A 21,523-nucleotide genomic window follows, 5' to 3' on the forward strand; every position below is an offset into this window, starting at 1 on the left:
ATGAAAATTATCAAAATTATCCATTTTTTTCGAACTTCTATGAACCTGTTGATACTCATAGATTATAATTTATTATCACTCTTTTACTAGAAATTAAAAAAAATATTTTATAGAAACTATAAAGCAAAACAAAAAATAAATAAATAAATGATTATATGCTTTGAACAATAGAAGAGTTTAAGCATAAAAGATGTTTGCTACAATGTAACTTACAGCAGAATCCAAGATGTGTTTTCATTATAAGAGTTATGTATACACACACACACACACACACACACACACACACACACACACACACACACACACACACACAGACATCTTTTTACACCATACTCTGTACTAGTATACTAGTACAAAGTTTAAGTTATTTACAGACAAAGTGTCTGGCTTGCTGACAGGTTCTGCAGCTGTTGTGTATGTAATCTGCGCCCTACCAACTAAACCTTCTCACCGGCTCCCCCTCCCGAGATCAGAACCGTATTTAAGTGCTTGTCAGCCCCGGGAGGTGCCTTTGAGCTCAGGGTGTTCAGAGTCCCTGTGCATCACCGTCACCCGTCCATGCAAGCATGAATGAATTCCAGCTCCATAGAGGGCTGTCTGTCTCCCCATTGCTCTCCAGTCCGGTTATCTTCACCTCACTCCTTGAGGTCTTTGCTGGTTCTCCAAGCTTTCCTAGACGGTCCACATATCATCATCTGGGAGCCCCAACTCCACATTGGATTATGATTAGACATGTTGGCTGCCTCACATTTCATCTCTCTGTCTGTTGAGCTGTTTTCTTTGTTCCTTCTCTCAGGATCCTTGTGACTAGTTCTGCTGCTGTAAGCCACTCCCTTTCGCCCCTGAGATCTCTCCGCAGCAGTACCCACTTTTCACAGCCAAAGGTGTGTTCTGGAGTATCTACTTCCCTGCAGTAGACACACTCAGGGTCTGCACATAAGTGAAACCTGTGCAGGTAGGCTCTAAATTCACTGTGACCAATGAGTAGCTATATGAGGTGGTAATTCAGCTCCCTGCGTCTTCTGCTTTGCCATGGCGCAATCCCTGTGATGAGCCCCAAGGTCCACCTCCCCTTGTCTGATGTGTCCCACTGAGCTTTACAGGCCTCTGTAAGCTGCTGCCTGGCTTCTTCCGGTGCCGCTCCTCTATGCTGCTGGGCTTGTTCTTCTACCTATAACTTCATTGGAGGTAGTCCTGCCAGTACTTGGACAGCTTTCTTCAGATCATCCTATCCTGAACACCATTGTTATATGCAGCACCCTCCTGCGCTGTATGGCCTCCAGCTGCCTTTTGTTCCTTGCCATTTTTAGCGCATCTTCCCAAGCTGGCGCAGCATACAAGATGATTTGAGACGGTCACTGACATTATCAACCTCCTCCTTGAGGTCCTGGGAGCCCCAGTCCTGGGCATTATCTTGCCCAGCGCCTCTGCGAATTTTCCTCCCTTCTCAACAACATACTGGATAAGCTTGGTGAATCCTCTATTCGCCAGGAGCCATATGCCCAAGTTTTCAATTCACACATTCTCTTCTATTTCAATTCATCACCTGTCCAACTTGGATGCCATCCACCTGCAGGGTAATCTCCCACAACCTCCTTCTGGTTGTGACCAGGACTTTTGTTTTCTCTGGTGCCAGCCATAGGTCCTTGTTCACCAGCCAATGACTGGCGACCCTAATAGTGGTATTCCCCGCATCATCTTCATTGGCTCCTGATACTAGGAGCACCATCAGGTCATTGACATATGCCACACATCTCCCAGTGACTATTTGGAACACCTGCACCCATGGGTCACAGTCCACTTTGTGCATAAGTTTCTTCCAAGCGCCCTTCTCTTTCTTTATCTCCACTTGGAGTGCTTTCCTTGCCTCCAGTAACTCCCTCGCCAGGTGAGGATCCTCAGCACCCAGTCTTCTCCTTGACCACTGAAGTCTTCTGGTGCTCACGGCTTCTGCCCTTAGTGCCGCTATCCTGTCTGTCCACCAGTAAACCCATCTTCTGCTCAGGCTTCTGGTGGCGGTCATCACGTGGCGCTCTGTCTATCAAGCCCCTCTATCTTCAGCTTCCATTGTGATTATGTATATCTTGGAGACCCCAGTTCCTCCACCTCCTCTTCTGTTGTGGTTACGGAAGAGGACAAAAAATAAGGGGGATATGGAGGGCCCTGATACAAAGATATAGGGAAAAGGCTTTTTCCCTACATACTCCTTACGTGGGACTTAGAAAGTTTTTGCTAGAATACCCTAGAAAGTACACTAGGTGTATTTACTAGCAGTTGGTATGTAATACTAACCTAAAAACTATACTAGATCTGGTGGACGTTAACAAGCCTAGATCCGACGGATGTTCTTAGGTTATGTTGTTGGACTATCTTCTAAAAATCATTTAAAAAATTACTTATGCTACTTTTCTTCAGTTCTGTCACTGGTAACTAAATCTATACCTATTATATTATAATATTAATAAAAAGCAGTTATAATTAGCCTAGAAAAGTATTTATTCTATAACCTGATTCTCCTTGTCTTACTTCACCATGTGTTATCACTTTGTTCCACAAAACACCTTATAACTAGATTAATATTAAAAAGCTCGTAACATAAACTTGTACAATTGTTCAACACACATTCAGGAATAACTGTACGCAAAAACAACTCATTTAGATTATTATGTCACACATTATAATGTATAAAGCACTCCACCTATATTACTCACACCCGTACATGTTGAGTATCGAACTCCAACTAGATTGTCATAATTTAATCAATTATGACTACATTGGTGAATATTTTACTTTCATTGTATCATATATCATTGATTGCTAAGTTATGAATTGATAAGATTTTAATTGGTGAAATTGTAAACATGTCTTATAGGAGGATGAGGTAACAAGAATAATATACACATCAGTTTTGTCACTTGTATACATTTCTGATAACTTAAGTGAAAAGGTAAAACAATTGAAGTAAGATCAAAGATGAAGCGTAGTCTGCAGAAAATGAAGTAAAGCAATCAGTGTAGTTATGTATTTGGATGCTGGAATGTTTAATTCATGATGTGCTAAAACCTGTTAGTATTGGAAAAATTGTTCAGTTTAATTGACAGTAAGAAGAAAAATTTTATTCAGATCTCTAATTAGTAAATTGTATTTTTGTTTTTAACATACTAGAAGATATGAATTACTTTTTAGCCCATCACTCATTACATACTAAATTACCTTAATACATAAATCTTTTGTTTAATTTTTTTAGGAGAAGCTGTATTTTGGTGTTCCTTTTTGTCAGGCTGTGTCTCAGGGTCATTTGCAGCTCTTGCTGTGAATCCATTTGATGTAGTTAAAACTCGTTTGCAGGCTATTACTAAAACAGAAAGTCAGCCTAAGTACTCCGGGATCTTAGACACTGTTGTGTAAGTACATTATTAAAAGGTTTAAATGTAGTTATGGAAGATAGGTAATTACACACCTTTACGATGGCATGGTTTCTTTTTATTGGTAATTTTTCTTGCAATTGCTTTTTATGTTCAGAAGATTTTTTATGAGCAGTTAAAAAATGTGTAAAGTAATAATTAAAAATAACATTTATATGGGGGCATAGTGTTATTTCAAATGGAAAAGTATTTTTAAATGTACCAGTTTTAGTATCAGATACCCAGAAATGAAATTTTATTATTATAATTGTTTATAAATCTCAATTTTGAGTTTTAATTATGGACTGTTATTAGCTGTTTCATTTTAACACAAAATGGATCAGGGAATAATTATTTTTTAGCGAAACTGTTACAAGCAAAAGTATAAAACCTAAAATCATCTGCATAATTTACCTTAGAAGGACTAACATTATGACTCAGTAGTACATATTATAATGTAGGAACTTTTCTCTCCTGATTTTACTTAATAAATAAACTAAAAAACTTTTATGCTATGATTTGTGATATGATAGATATCAATATCTCAAAAAAATTAACCACATTAAACTTGGTTAGATTAATTTTAATTTTTCTCAAAAAATTTTTATTTATTTATGATATGAATAAACCTTCAAAGTACTCCTCTTCAGATATTTGTACCAGCCCTTTTTCAATCTTTGAAGCACTTCTGAAACGCAATTCTTGGTATGGCATGACATTCAGCTCCTTCAGAGATTCTGTCCTTATCTCTGCAATGTTGACAAATTGTCATCCTTTCATTGTTCTTCAGCTTTGAGAATAAGAAGAACTCACAGGAGACCATGTCTGGTGAATATGGAGGCTAAGGCATCATAACAGTGTTGTTTTTGGCCACCAAAACTAAATTTGTGAATTTTCGAAAAATTTACAAACAAGCAGTGAAGTGTGAGCAGGTGCATTATCGTGATGCAATTGCTATGAATTATTTTCACCACAAATCTGGGCTCTTCAGATTGCTTCAAGCAAACAATATAGAACTAACAGGTAGTACTCCTTATTGATCGTACAACCTGGTGACAAGAACTCATGATACACTAGGCTGTTGAAGTTGAACACAGTGATCAGAACCTTCACATTCGATTGAGTTTGACTTTGGTCTTGGCTCTTCAGGAAGCTTCCATTGGCACAGCTGGGAGGTCTTAGTTTCAACATATACCCATACAACCATGTTTCATCACCAGTTTATCAGCAACCTCTTTGATGATGATGATGACCCGTTTCAGCAGTTCTGGATCATCATTCACTTCATTCAGCAGCTCTTGAGCAATGTTCACTCAGCATTACCTTTGGTCCAAATTCAACACTTTTGAAACAAATTTTGCTGCCACATGTTTCATCTCCAAAACATGAGAAAAAATCGTTGGCATGAGTCAGTTGATATGCCAACATCATCGCCAATCTGTCTGTTTGTGAATTAGTGATTTTCCATAATCATTTTCTTAACTTTTTCAATGTCATCAGTTATTGATATGCTAGGACGTCCAAGGTGCTCATTATCTTCAACATCTTTACGGCCCTCTTGGATACGTTCGTTCCACTTGTAAATGCTTGTTTTATTCATAGAAAAATCACCAAAAGCAACATTCAACATTTCCAGTGTGGTGCTGCACTTTCACAGGAAATTTAATAGTTCCGTATATCTTTTGATCAGATCTCGTATGTACCTGTATTGGCATGTTTGAAGCTTAATAACTTTTGACCGGAGTAAGTAATTTTGATGAAAATTTTGTACAGTCATGTATATGTGATGATTTATTGGTAAAATTTTGGGATAAATATCTTCAGGGAAATGGATAATTTTTTGGGGTCAATTTTTTCAAAATATTTCAAACTTAGCCCCACTTTATATTGAGCGCAGTACATGTATGCATACTTATCTTAACTATTTTTTTTTAAATTTGCCCTAAAATTTCCTCCTTCCCCAAAAATCAAAAAAAGGTGACTCTTTATTTATTCCATATTTTTTAACCAAAGTTTTTTATGCCTTCCTAGGCATAGCAATAGTGCAAGTCAGCCAAAAAAATACTTGGGGAAAATATTGGTGGTGGGGGAGCTGATCAAAGTTTAAAAATATTGATTTTTAGAATTTTTTAAAACTTTCTTTGTCTTATTTAAATTTTTAATATTATTAAAAGTTTAAATAATAAACTCTTAATTATAATATTACAATTAAGTTTTATCATATTCACCCCTACCCCCAAAAAAAATAAATTTTAGGTAACTTTTTATTGGTAGTACGTTTTTTAGTGGAATTTTTTTTAGTTTCCTCTATTTAACATAGTAATTGTAGAAGATTAAAAAAGATTTTTTTGAAAGGTGGTTTTAGAAGTAAATTTTTTAACTTTTTAAACCTATTTTGATTTATTTAACTATGGAACCATTAACCATCTCGATTACAATGCATTAACTACATCAATTGCCAGAGTTGCGATTTTGATGCATTATGTAGAATCTTAGATTATGATATTATATTGCTGCTTAATATTTAAAAATATTACTGTATCATATACCTTAGAAAGCTAAAATTTTACTTTATAAAAACCATTAATTAGAATTTTTTAAAAGAAAATTATGTATAAGTTATAGCTGGCGAAACTAAAGTTATCATGAAAAATCACTGTCATTGCACACAGCTGATCTTACCCAATTGTTTTGTTTACGGTTTATACGTATGTTTGTTTTGCGTTCTGTTTACTGTGAATTTCTAATTTTTTTTAATAAAAAGGTGTTGAAAATGATGAGTGAATTATCTAATTATAATGCAATTTGTAATTATTTTAGTGAAATAGATGACTTAAGATGATGATTACTCCGACATAGATTGTGACTAATTCAGTGATGTAGGAGATATGAATTCAGAATTGTAACAAACTTTATGAACCATATTCTGACAAAGATGATACTGAAATAGAAGAGTAAGTAGGCTTGTAAATAATCCTGTATGGGTTAGGGTGTATCCCCCAGAGGCTGATTCCGATATTGAAAGCAAATTTCAGGTTAGACATCCTGGTATAAGAAATGACCCCCCTCACAATAGTAGCCCTGTTACTTATTTTTGACTAGAGAAATAAATGTGGAATATCTTTGTTACAGAATCCATTGCTTACACCAATAAAAACATAATGAAAAGAGAGATTCTGGGGAAATTAAAAACTTTTCTAAGTTACAAAGATGGGTTGTTGTGTATTCATCAGTCAAATGAACGGTTATATTTCCTTTACAATAAACATGGGTATCATTGGGGAAAAAGTGTAAAACATTACTAGGACACAAAACGATAGAGAAAACTTTTCTTTCCTGGGGCAATGACTCTCAACTGATTTCTGGCAATAAATTCTACGTTGCACATTAGCTCTTGCCAAATAAGGGGACAACCTGGGCATGCCCTTGGTATATGTAAAAACTTATGTAAATGATGCTTTCAAAAAATACTTTATACCTAAACAGAATATTTTCATTGATGAATCAATAATAGTATGAAAAATCAGTGTGTCTTTATATAATATATCCTGAATAAAAGCATGCTTGATTTGGAGTAAATAAATTTGAACTTTGCTATAGTGAGACCAGTTATGTTGTACATGTGGAACTATACAATGAAAAAAGCTTTTTAGAAGCTGGGGATTATCCTTTTGCTGAAAAAGTAATGTTTGATTTGACGACTAAGAGTAGGTTGTTAGATAAGAGTAACTATTTGTTTGTGGACAATTTTACTCAGAGTTACCGCTTGCTAAGAATCTGTTTGAAAAGTACACTTATTTAATTGGTACACAGAACTAAAGATTTACTCAAATCTCTTGCAAAGCTAACAGCTCCATAGTGTCTGTTTTAGAAAAACTGAAACCCTTCTCTCTGGTTACAAACAAAAATCACCCGGAAACCAGTGTATTTACTACCTGCAGGCTATCATGCTGAAGATGCTGTAATCCAAAGCAGAAGTAGATTCTAATGATAAATCTGTTTATAATACCTTGTAGATTGCCTATACTTTGTATCCAAACAATACAGACAAACCTCTGGAATGACGAGACTTTGTTGAGAGCATTGTGGAGATCTAGTATATGAAGAAAATTTACCAGATCCAGTAATAGATGTCATCCTAGGTCCGAGCAGTATAAATAAACATGAATTGGTGTATCCCTCTGGTAACAAACTTTCTTTTATTCAAGCAAATGAAAACATCAAGCAACCACCTTTTTGGTGCCCAGATTGCCAATTCTGGGAAACACCCTGCCTGCTTTCACAAATTGCAGTAATTCTGGAGAGCAGTAAAGTTTGGTAGGAAAAGACAACGTTCTGACTCTGAATCAGACTAAAATTTGTGCTACAGTTCAGGTGTTCATATTATAATTTATCATGTATTTATTTTTTTACTTATATATCAAGTTATGTTATGTCTTTGGAATCTGTATAAAATCTGGGTTTTTTTTGTCTATACTGGAATAAAATGAGTTTAAAATTAATTACTGTCGTCTGTAGAGAGTGAAAAGACCAAAAGAATTACAATTTTCGTTTTTTCCCTTTTTAAATGACGCCACAATGATAAAATGTATGTTTCTTATGTTTGCATTAACATGTTATTCAGAATCTTGTCAATAAAATGGTATATTATAATCTATCATATTTGTTTTATAGCAAGTTTTTAAATACAGGCCTTCATTATGCTTAAAAATAGACAACGGTTTCATGGTTAAACATTTAATGATATTTTACAATAAAACTTCATCATAAATTATATCCCCACTCTAAAAAAAGGAAATCTTTTTTTTTCAGGTAATTTTTTCATGTATAATTATTTTTCCAACGTATAAGAATAAATAACCAAAGCCAGGGAAATACTACAATTGTTGTCAGCATTTTTATTAACTTCCCCCCTTATGTAGAGCTCTAATTTATGTCCAAATTATTATATTACTTTCGTTTTTCCACACAAATACAAGCTGTACAAAATATATACATATTAGCAAATGTCTAAAAAAATATGAATTAAAAAACTGTTATTCCTTGTAAAAATAATTTATAATATAACATTTAAAAATTTAATGAAATCTTTAAAAAATAATCATATTAACTTTGATATCTGCAATGACTCTATGCACGTGTTTGCGTTTGTTATATATCTGTATGTATGGTTAAGAACTAAAAGGTATTTGTTTCCTCGTACATGTTTTATATTATTTAGTACTCTATTGTTTATTTGGTCATATAAATCTATGTTGAATTTTTTTCTTATACTTGTTGCAGAAAAACATTAAAGAATGAAGGTCTGACTGCATTTTTTAAAGGAGGTGCATGTAGAATGATGGTAATTGCACCTTTGTTTGGAATCGCCCAGATGGTTTATTATCTTGGAGTTGCTGAGAAATTACTTGGAGTTAAAAAGTAGGCTGTGATCAGTGGCTGTATTATGCTAGTAATTGACTAATGAAATGCATAATAACCATATATGTTCTGTATTTATCTTAATTGGTAAACTTATATGTATTTATGTATTTCATTTTATGACTAAAGTATGACAATAATTATTTAAAATATGTCATTCATACCTTATAAGGCATTAATAATGTTATTTTTATCGTTATACATGTAAAATCATTTTATTTGATTTCTGTTGCTGTCTTATATTTTTGCTATTATATTTTATTGTACATATTATTTTGTATATCTCTTGATTGCTCTTCTATACATTTACAGTATTCTTTCACTATTTATAAAATTGGTAGCTGATATGTTCTTTTAAGTTTAGTTAAATTTAAAATTAAATAATAATTAGATTTTCTAGTCTTAACAGCAAATTTCACTTCTCTATAATATAAAAATATTTAAATTTGTATGTGTACTTAACCCATTAACCCTTTTTTCTTTCTTTTTTTTACCCCTCTCCTGAGAAGACTGGACCCACATTTAAGTATTATCCATCTCGAGAGGTGCCTTGCCTCTAACTGAACAGGTAGCCACACTGGGCCCAGCGATGCCTTTGCCTCAAATGGGGAAGCCCACATTGGGCCACTCACTAGGACTACAGCCTTTAATAGCTTGGGGAGTTTGGAGACCTTATGCTTCATTGCCACTGCCCATCCATGAAAGCATGGATAAACAGTGGCTCCACAGTGGGCTATCCATCATCCCCTCACTTCCCCCTTCTTTAATTGCACTATTCTTGATATGAAACCTGTGTGATATGGATTAAATTCCAAAAATCTCATGTTGAGGGCACACATTTCTCAGTTCTGTGGCCCTCCTTTCCACAAATTGGACATGACGCAGGCTCTTTACAATCAACTGCTCCGACTTCCTGCAGTGAAAGCGTAGCTGTGACCTGTCAGTCCCCTTACAATTAGCTGAGACATGCCCCACTGTCCAGCATTTGAAGAAATTTTCCTCGTATTCCCGAATAACTCTTAGCCACTAAAATACGGCTAATCTCTTAGCCGTACGATACATGGTTGTGGTAGTCACGTTCTTTGTCTCATCATAGGCAGGGCGGATACTATAGCCTAAATGGGCAAGATGACTACCCAAATAGACTAACCTAGAAAAATCATTAAATAAACAAAAAAAAAACAACCAATGAATGAAACTAACTACAAAACAAAATACAATAACCACGGTAAACTTAGAAGTGAATTTCAAGTACAGAGCATAACTGAAAACAACCACTACGAGTAGCAGGAAACCAGCTCTAGCTCATTAACGCTTAGGGGTGCCAAATGGCACCTGCAGTTCTTTGTCCTGTATGAGTCTTAATTTTGGATAGTAAAGCGATTCAGCTGATGAAGACGATAGTGGACTGATAAATAACTTGCGCAAACGTCAGCTACTTTGTGAAGCTGAAGTAATTTTTCTGATTATTTGATAACATACTTGTTAGTCAATGGCAATGATTCAGATAGCCCTTCTTGTCCTGTATTCCTAGTAGGCCAAAACACCACCATGTACATAAAAAACAGAAAAAAATTGTTTCAAGAACATGGACAAATAATGATATATTGGGGCACAACATAGTTTTTCTGCAAATTAATTATATGAAATATCATGAAATGCCTCTGTGTAATATTTTCAAATTATGTTTTCATGATGAGGTCCTAAACGTATTAGTAACTGCGACTAACTGTTACGCCCTTTTTACAAATAACCTGAATCCTTTCATCACTAAGGAAGAAATAAAAGCATTTCTTGGTATAGGTATACTAAATGTGTTTGGCTACAATATATTGCCAGGAAAATGTTGATACTGGGAAATGAGTTCTGATATGAGAAATGAACTTGTGTGCAGGTCAATGAGAAGAGATCGGTTTCTATCAAAAAATCGGTTTATTCACTCTGTAATCAACAAAGAGTTTGTTGCAACTGAGAAAATGTGGAAATTTTGCCCTGTTGTAAATTTTTTAAAAAAGAAGTTGCAGAAAATTTTATTAAAAAAATATAATAATGAATGAAAATTCCACATGATGAAAGAGTTGTATACTTGATTCTAAACAGGTAGTGAGAACGCCTAGTGATGCCATATGGCAATTGGTTCTCGTGCCCAGCAAGGCAGTATAAGTACCTAGCAATGCCAAGCTGCACCCACTGAATTTTCATGCTAACTTTACATATGGCTTCAGTAAATAATACAAAGACCATTTTTGTAGTGAAAATAACATAATGAAAGGATATTTATAATAAAAATATAAAAGTGTCACAAAAATTAATTCTGGTGTTAATGGGTTAATGTACACATTGGCCCTTAGCATGTGTATATAATTTACAGTGACATGATAGAATATTTAATTATTGTATAGGTGTTATTTTTGTATAATTCAGTGGGAAAAGAGGTTGATACATGCAGTGTTTATGGGCGAGTGAGTATGTGTGTGTGTGTGTGTGTATGTATGTATATGTTTATTTTGCTTATATAAATTAAATATATGTGTATGTAATATTCAAATTTAATTTATTTAAAATTTCTTTAGTCAAAAATTATTGTTATATATAAAAACATAGCAAGTTTGAAAATAGATATGCAATATTAAATAACCCATTCCACTATAATATTGCTATTATTAGGAAAATCTGTCACCAGTATCCTGATTTATTGGGAAATATTATGTATTAGATTTTTACATAAAACAAAAACTATGTATGTTAAAGTTACTCAGGTTATTAAAATGCTGAATAGTATTAAATATTTATAATGTTTTATTATATATTAGAATAGTTATTTTATTTATAAAATAAAATAATCTAGAATACTTTTGTCTTTATGTTATTTATTTTAATTAATTTTTTTTTTTTTTATTTGATTGTGTATAGATAATCTGATAATAATGTATGTTGGTATCATCTAGGTACATTTACATTAAATTAATTGGTTCCAAATATTGATGATCCCATGGTAGGAATCTTGAAGAAACTTCTATTTTTTATTAAAATGTTAATTTCAATCAGTTATTCAAGTTGTTCAAACTCAAGCAAACAAAAATATATGCGAAGAATACCAAGTTGAAATAAAGAGATTCTTTAATGTAAAAATTTACTGTTATGAGCCTACTTATAAGTGGTTAGGTAACCAACCATTCATGAGTAACTTTCCCTCTGATCACCTGATCAGAGGACGTTTCTTTGTTAAGTAAATCATTCCCCTCATCTCTTTTCAATATTAACTCTGTTTCATTCCTTTTTAGGATAGATGGAAATTGCTATTATGCTGGTGAAGTAGTTGTTTCCTTATTACAGATCAATGGGGTAATAAAATTGTTTGTGGTGGTGTCTCTTATGACTCTCTTGATTCCTACCTGAGGGTTACATAAAAAGTACTGATTTCAGTGCAACCCTCTCCCCCCTTGCGACCTAGTAGATCGGTATAATTTTAGTGGTAAAGGGTTTTCTTTGCTTTGTCTTTGAAAAACCATTTTCCAGTTACAAGGTAGTAGATACCGTTTTCATTGTATTGTGTGTATTTTATTTCCTAAGTATATATCAAGTGTGTTTTGTATCTCTCATTCCACCATCTGGGGAAGTGCCTGGTTAGGACACCCCTACAAGTGGAATTCATTAGCTAACAATTAGCTAAATTCATAGATGAGCAAGTTAATTAAAAAATACTTTACTGTCCAAGGACATCTATAATAAATTGCTAATTTTTTATAACTAAGTTTTCACTAAAGATTATTTCTTCCTGTTGTGTGTTGAGAAACTGCTGTAATATATACAAATTGTTTCCAGTCTGGGAACCAGCTGTAATGTTGAAGTTTGTTGTTTCATACATCATTTCAGTAATAGTGATTATTTCTTGTGTTTTTATTCTTATCACTGTGATTATTCACAGTAATAACAATAATTTAGTGTTAATAAATGGTTTAGGAAAAAATTTCTTTACATTTTAATCCAAAAATAAAATAAGGATTTTTTTTGTATTTCAAATGAAGTTTATTAAATCAAATATGTGGCACTTTGGTCGACCTTCTTTTGCTATTTTTTAGGTATAATCATAAACCATCACTGTAGAAGACTGTGTTTTCTGTATGAAAAGCTGTGGTAAATGATTTTCACAGGCATCTTTTGAAGCCAACTGTGTACAATTAAGAGAGTTTTAAAGAGACAGAAACAAATGGTAGTCTAATGGTGCAAGTTCAGGACTATGTGGTGGATGCATCAAAACTCTCCAGTCAAGTTCTCAGTTTTCAGAGGATCTCCAAAGATGTGTAGGATCTGGCATTGTCATGTTGGAAGATGACACCTTTTCTCTTGATCACTTATGGTTGCTTTACTTTTATTGCTTGACATAATCTTAATAAATTGTTGACAGTAGAGGTTAGAATTGATCATTTGTCCAAACGGCAGCAGTTCATAGTAAACAGTTTCTTTCTAATCCACCACATACAGCATCACTTTTCTTGGCATCAATCCTAGCTTTGCCACTGTTTATGGAACGTCATCCTGCTTTGACCACAATCTTTTACATTACATATTAGTATTATTATTTTATCCTATACATTATTGTAGTATGTGATGTATTTTTCATCAGCCGTAATGAGCTGTTTCAAAAATGGTTCAATTCTTGTTAAGTTTTAGCAACAATTTGCAGATGGAGATTCAGTCCTCTGGTTTTTTTCCATTGTTAAAAAATGTGGCACCCAAACATTGAGTTTTTTTTTGTATCCAGTCTTTGCCAAATGGTTTAAAACTGTTTGTGGTTCAGTGTTTAGTGTGTTACTGATATCATGGTTGCTAATGTGCTCGTCTTGCTCAATTTTTTCACGATTTCAGTGACTAACCGAATAAGGTGCATTGTTAACATCAAAATTTTCAAACTGAAACCAGTTGAACAAGCTTTAAGCCACATGTACTGACACTACATCATCTATAAATATTATAAATCTTTTTAACAGCCTGAATTACATTCTTCCCTTTTTTGTTATAAATTTCAAAATGTATTGAATCTCTTCTTTATATTCACTTGTTTTCAAGATGTAATTACTTTTAAGTAAATTAACTAATATAATCTAATCATAAGCATTTTAAAAGACTAATATATCGTCATTTTTCGTAAGCCCAGATTTGATTACTAGTTACAGAATCCTAAATCCATCTACTGGGAGAATACAAAGAAACTCTTCCCCCCCCCCCCCCACAACAATATTTAATTCTTGCTTCACACTGTTCATCCATAGGTACACTAAAAGTACACCATAGGAAGCACAAAAGATACAAGCTGCACTAATCAGTAATGTCATTACTAATCAATGATGATCATTACACGTTCAATCTTTGCAGTGAACAAAGTGAAGATATCTTGAAAAGATGAATATTACCTGACATGACAAGATAATTAAGCCTGACATACAATGTTATTTCATGAGTTTTTGCCTATAACTATTATGGTTCCAACTATGTTTTTTCCTCTACTTACATAATTAATATTACTTGAATATTTTTAGGTTACTCATGATCTAAAAATTGGTAAACTTATAGTTTCAGTTTTGGGATAATTGGAAGTCATTAGCCTCTGTGCCTGCTCTTCTATGTACCCAGTAAAAATTTATTGAAATGCTCGTATTATTTTAAAGATCTCTTCATGACAAAAAAGCGCTTATTTTATTTTTATTTTAATATAAAGCAGAAAGATGGATATAACTACCTTATCACGCAGATTGGAAATAATGGACTAGCAAAACGCTTTATATAGTGGAATGGGTTAATAAAGTCATTCCTAATGTATAAACATCTTTATGGATATTGCCGAAGATTTAAAGCCATTACTGTAGTATTATGAATACATATCACTTTTTGTGCTTAGATAATGAAAGCTGTAGACTTATTTGAGAGCAAATATGTTTTATTGATAGCCAAAAGCAATAAATTTAGTGGGATAGTTATAATAAGATATTATGAAAGTTTTAGATTATTAAATTTATTTTTTTCTTGATACAAGGTTTATGTTGAGTTATTTTGAGAACAAGCTGGTACTTGCTCATTTATGTTCATTTTTTATGCAATGTTTCTATCAGAAATATATTACTTCTGTATGAAATGAAGTATTTATGCATAATGATAGGTATAAATTAAATTTTTTATACCCGCATATAATGATTTTATAAATGGATTTTCTCTAATGCTTTCTAAAAAGTAAATAAAGTGCATCTAGTTATTATGTTAAATTATTTATTGCTTTCTCTTATTAAAAATTACACTGGTAATTCATAAATTGAGTTGGCTGTGATGATTACAGTGCAAATACTATCATTAATATCATTCAGTGTTATTTAACATATCATATTCAATTATTTTGTGTGATACATTGAGGTAGTATGAAGTTTAAAACATCAAAGATTATAATATAAAATTAACTATATTATCCTTTTAACAAAAATATTACTGTATCACTTCAAAGGTCAAATTGCCTTTTTTAATTTTTTATGTAATATTAAAATTATATTCATATCTGTTGTAACAACTGAAGAAACAAAAGCCTTTACATTTCTTATTTCAGTAATAATATGTATTATTACTTTCTATTTAAGGTTATACATACAATTTTATATACTTCTTGATTTATTGAAATTAATTATTTACATATTCATCACATATGTAAAAAAAAGTTCAAAAGAAATTACAATTTCCCTCTAACCAATTAGTGACTTTTTTTTAATATTTATTAGAATTAATGTAAATTATATGATTTTTTTTATTATTTAAATATGTTTTCTGTTTGATATTTTATGCTTCTCAAATAATACTGCATTTCAAGTTAAGTAGAACAGATGCAGATGTTTGATATTTCTTCTTTTTGAATGTGCTGACAGTTTTTATTTTCTAAATCTGATTTTTTTTATTAATTTAATAAATTTTCTGCCATATTCAGCCAAAAATATTGCTCAGATTTATTCCCTTAGGTGTCTCATATGTATCAAAATATTGACCGCTGTGCTAATTAAATTCAATATTAACTGAAACTTAACCACCAAAACACAATATACATATAAGAAAATTTACCAAATTAACACTAATAATTGATTTTTGGATTATCTTGCATCATCAGTTTGTATTCAATTATATAATTACATCAAAATCAATTATTTAAAAAAAATTAAAAATTTAGAATTGCCTAAACTGTCACTGTTTTATAATCCTGAAACTTTGATACTGATGAACATACAACTTTGTTGCCCTTACTGGAATGATCTAAATTTAATTGGTGTTATTTTGGTAAGTTTATTTATCTGTTTACTGTGCTTAGGTGCTTAAGTTTCATTGTGTGTGTGTATATATATCTTGCGTATCAAAAGACATTAATAGTTTTTTCTTTTGTAAATATGATGGTTCCAGTTTCTCTCTTTTCTTTACTTTTTACCTTTCTTTCATTGCAAGTTTTTAGATTCTTATAAAATATTATTTTATCTTAAATTTCTTTATTAAGTATATTAATTTTTTAATTAGTTTGTGTGTGTCTGTTGTTTTTTGGTAATTACTATTTATTATTTCATACATGCTTATTATACAATTCTATTTTGAGTTGTCTCCTAAATAATTTTAACTTTAACATTCCTTTATTTTCAGTTTATCTTTACAAGTCCATTTATTTTTCACCTGCATTTTTACATTTTAATCTTGTACACTATAAGTAGCAGTCAATAATTGAATTTTATTACTAGAGTAAAAATAATATTTATAATTTATTTTTTCTTTTTTTCTTTTTGGTAATTCAGTGTAATGTACTGCATTACATTGATTAATATCTGCTCTGTGTTAGATTATGTGTATGGATTGTTTGCTTGTATTGTCATCATTCGCATGACTTTTCTGATGTTATGCTCCATTCCATTTATTTTGAGGTAATTTTTTAATTAAATAATATTTATTAATCCTATAGCTTTAGATTATTATTTCCTTTACATTCTCTTAACTGTTGACCCCTAAAGTTTGTAATTTCTATATTTTTCTGTTACTAAATTATGCCTACCTCTTGCCATAAATACCACAGGCATCTCTTTTGTATAACTAATCTTAAATTATTATCATTTTTAATATTAACGAAATGAAGAAATTTTATGATTAATTTTAATATACAATAGTTCCTTATTTTCAGTATGCTTCTGCAACAACACATTTAAAAAGCAGTTTCCTTTACCTTTATGGCTTTCTATTTTTAATTAGAATAAAATACTATTCTTATAACTGTATTTGAATTTACGAGTGTTTGAATTTGAAGTCTTTCTTGTACTAGCTTTCTTTTATCATCTTTCTTATATCATCCATCCTTTGTAATTTTACTACTTTAATTTACAGTATATATTATTTTCTGTTTTATTCACTATTCCTTTTTTGTCATATTTCATTACATGTATTTTAATATCCATACTGTTCAATATTTCTTTTAACAGATTTTTAATTTCAATTGAAGAGCATTATCAGCAAATCAGCGCAGGTTGTTATCCATTCAAATTTTTCTTAGAGATCTTTTTGTTTCTTCTGTGTACATAAATCTTTTTCTTACTTGTTCATGATCCTGCAACTACACTAAATGAATTTATCTAAATTTTACTGTAGATTTAACAGAGTAATTTAATTTTAATAACTTCACAGCTTTCATGAATGTTAGAATACTGGGATGTTAATTAAACTTAAAAATTAATAGACTGTTGAATATGTTACACTCCCCCTTTATAGCAGGGAAATTTTGTTTGATGAACATTGGTTGACTCAAAGTTATCAGTTGAGGGTACAGATATTCATCTATTAACTAGCATGCTTATAATATACTTATAATGTTTTTTTTTTTAGGAGAGCTAGCTATAATATGTGTATAAAATTAGCATTTAATTTGTTATATCTTATACCATATAAAATAATATGCAACAGATTCTCTCTATCTTATTTTTTCAAGAAAAATTTAATAATTATTATGAGCCTGTGGTTTCTATAACTGATGAATATTTTTTTTTAATTTAAATGTTATTTAAATTAAAAAAAAAGTTTTCTAGTTGTCAAAATTTCTATAAAATGTTAGTTGTTTTTCTGATATTATTAATGAAACATAAAATAAATTAGACATAATGGTATATCTAATTATTAAACTCATTTAAATTATTTTTTTAGACATCAGTAAATTTCATTAGTTAATATTTCATTTCTCAAAATATTTTGTGCTCACTTTCTGTCTGCACTATGTATTTATATTAATTGTTATTGTCATTTTTAAAAATCTTCTATATAATAATTTAGTCTATCATGTTTTTTCTGAATACTATGTTTTTTTGAATAACACTTTGAAGAAGTGGTATTTAGGGTTTCATTACCTATAGCCCAGGTTTTGAGGGGGTTACCTCTACTCATACATTTTTGTGAAATCTTTTGTTTAAATTTGGCAAATGATGGTATTAAAATATAGAAGGATTAATTAGGGAAACAACTGAATCTCAGAGATATTTATTTTCAGGAAAAAATTTATTTTAAAAGATTTTTCAGTTAAGAAGATAATCAATTTATGATTATCAGTTTGCCTATTTTAAATAGGAAAACTGCTTAAATGCCTTATAGGCATATTTATGATGGATTTATTTAATTATGTATACTTATAAAAAAATAATTAATACGATTCCAAAAAGGTTCTTGTCCAAAATAAAATAAGTGTACCGATTATATTTCTTTGTAAATGTCTGATATTGATTTGATACCAATCTGATTGTTTACATTATGTAATTTTTATACAAGGAAATATAGTGTCAATTATAAAAACGTTTTGAATGTGTGGGGGGGTTTTCTAATACTGTTGACTATTCTATAAACTTAACTTTCCTCTTTATTGTTACACGTAATTAAATGGTTGTATAAAGAAAAAAAAACATATATTTGATAAGTCTTAGCTATATTAAAAATTAGAACAAAATGTTCTGATTTTGAGGACGTATCATAATACTAACACGGTATATTTATTTAAAGCAAGCAATTTTATTATTTAAAATTTTGTTTTATAATTTTATTAGTAATGGACTTATTAAAAAATGCATTCCTTAGAATATAATATAATAATTTTCATATAATGTTATTTATATTATATATTAATTTCATACAATAATAATTTATAAAACATTAATCCATGTATGAACAATTTTTAATTTATTTATTTAAATTAGTATGTTTATAAAATAACAACAAAAGTATTTCCTTTCATTTTATTAAAAATTATTTTCTAGTTATCGCTATAATAAAGGAGGTTAAACTATTTTATTTTACTTCTCATCTAATTTGCTATATATTAGATTCATTATGTAATAATTAAATAATTAGTATTATATTTGCTTTAGTTTTAGTTCCTATGTTAATTATTAATTAGTTTAAATTGATGAAAATGAAATGAACAGGATTTGTGATAGATTACTATTTAATGAAATTGGATCGATTGAAATAAATTATGGTAGTCATCTGTTGTTATTAATTTATTGTTTTAATATTCATGTTAATGAAAGTTGAAATTTTGAATGCCGGCCATTTTAATGTAGGTTATTGGAAATGTTTACGTGTGTTACAGTGTATGTGTGCGTGCATGCAACACTGCTGTTAGGTTCTTTCTGTAGTACTAATTACTCTGTAGTGATTTTGACATTAAAACTTTTATTTGCTTTTATCTGGTTTTTTTCATTTACTTTTTTCCATAATTGTATTTAATCTATTTCTTGTAATCCTGATGATTGTTGCTGTCTTTGACTCTGTTTTTATCTATATACCTAAAATTAACAGAAGAAAAAATATATATATATAATTAATATATATTTATTTATTGTACTTTCCTTATTGTAACGAATTGATAGCAGTTTTCATTGTAATTGTTATATTATTACAGTTACACTTCCTATTTACTTGTTTATTTATCTGTATATATATATATATATATATATATATATATGTATCCATTTAACTGTATACATGGTCAGTCCAAAAAATAAACAAAAATCTTTAATTACATGCAAACAGAGATATTAGTGATGTGCAGTTGGCAGCATTGTGTTCACCATAACCTCCTTTGTAACCACATGTTCTTGGATTGTTAATATCTCGTTTAGTTTTTGTGTTTAAGTGTTAGTAGCAATTTTTGTTATATGCAATTTTCAGGAGCAACAATTCAATGTAAAATTTTGCATGAAACTGATGAAAACTTTCACAGAAACATTTCACTTTTTAAAACAAGCCTACAGAGATGATGTTCTGGGTCATATGTAATGTTACGAATAGTTTTCACAATTTAAAATGATTGTCAATCAGTTGAAGGTGACCTTTCACCAGGAACTGATGACCCTTGACTTCAGCTGATGATACCTGCATTCAGAAAATGAACGATCTGGTATATGCCAATCACCGATTGACTGTCAGAGAACTTGCAGAAGAGGTTGTTAGCATCTTGATTGGATCATGCCATGACATTTTGATTCACAAATTGAACATGCATAGAGTTAGTTGGAGCAAAGTTTGTTCCTCGTTTGATGACGGCACAGCAGAAAGAACAAGTGAACTTTGTCGGAAACCTTTTGAACAAGCCAATGACGATGAAACATTCATGCAAAGGATCATAACGGGAGACGAAAGCTGGGTTTACGGCTATGACATTAAAACAAAGTTCAGTCATCAAAAAATTTCACATTACAACAATCAGTACTAACACTTAAACACGTTGCACTCAAATAATAATAACATGAAAACTAAACGAGATATCAAAAATCCGAGAATATGTGGTTAAAGAGGAAGAACACAGTGCTGCCAAATATATCCATTGGCTCGCAATTAAAAATGCAATTATTTTCTAATGTATGTTATTAATTTTTTTTTTGAAATTTAAATAATTCATCAATATGTTGACCACTGTGCTATTCAAATTCATTATTAACACAAACCTTACCACCAAAACATACTAAGTAACCAGATTAACATCAATAATCAATTTTCGTGGGGTCCTGCATCATCAGTTGGTATTCAGTTCTACAATTACATCAGTCATTATTAAAAAATAAAAAATTTAGAATTTTCTAAACTGTCACTATTCCATAAACCCAAAATCCCACCATGGATGAACACACAACTTTGCCGCCCAGCACTGGAATGACTCCTGTTTCTAAAAAATTCTAAATTTTTAAATAATTCTTTCAATGTAATTGTAGAATTGAATACAAACTGTTGATGTGGAATCCCACAAAAATCAATAATTGGTGTTAATTTCGTAAGGATACTATGTATTTTGGTGATTAAGTTTCTCAATCTCTAGTAGATTTTGTTGTTAGTTACATGTTACAGTATTCTTCTTGTTTGTCTATTGGCATCTCACTGTGTAGTTTGCAAGATGTTCTGTGTTGGTTTTTTTTCTCAGTCCTTCAAAAAATGCTTTATGATTTTATTCATAACTGATCCCTATGAACAGAGTGTGTGTGAAATATTGTTTCCTCTTAAATATTCTTTAAGTAGGAAACTAAAACTACAAGTGCATTTCAAATGAGGGGAAATATTACTTGCAGATCGACTATGATTTGATGAACTACCTCAAATAGAAATTAAAAACTTTTTTTAAATATTTGCTCTGCAGTAGTTATGAAGGTTGTCTTTATACAGTT

General features: G+C 30.9%; 1 protein-coding gene across 1 annotated transcript in view; it reads left to right on the plus strand.

Annotated features, from left to right (window-relative positions):
- The window catches only part of LOC142328187 (mitochondrial glutamate carrier 1-like), a 112,679-nt gene extending 93,128 nt beyond the window's left edge, over window positions 1-19,551 (plus strand). Inside the window, exons 8-9 of the mRNA XM_075371755.1 lie at window positions 3,248-3,404; window positions 8,688-19,551. Coding sequence (XP_075227870.1) covers window positions 3,248-3,404; window positions 8,688-8,829 — 299 coding nt within the window. The 3' untranslated portion in view covers window positions 8,830-19,551. The remainder of the gene's footprint in view (window positions 1-3,247; window positions 3,405-8,687) is intronic.
- The last annotated feature ends 1,972 nt before the right edge of the window (window positions 19,552-21,523 follow it).

This window comes from Lycorma delicatula, chromosome 7 (genome assembly GCF_047948215.1).
Source record: "Lycorma delicatula isolate Av1 chromosome 7, ASM4794821v1, whole genome shotgun sequence".
In the NCBI taxonomy this organism is placed as follows: Eukaryota; Metazoa; Arthropoda; class Insecta; order Hemiptera; family Fulgoridae; genus Lycorma; species Lycorma delicatula.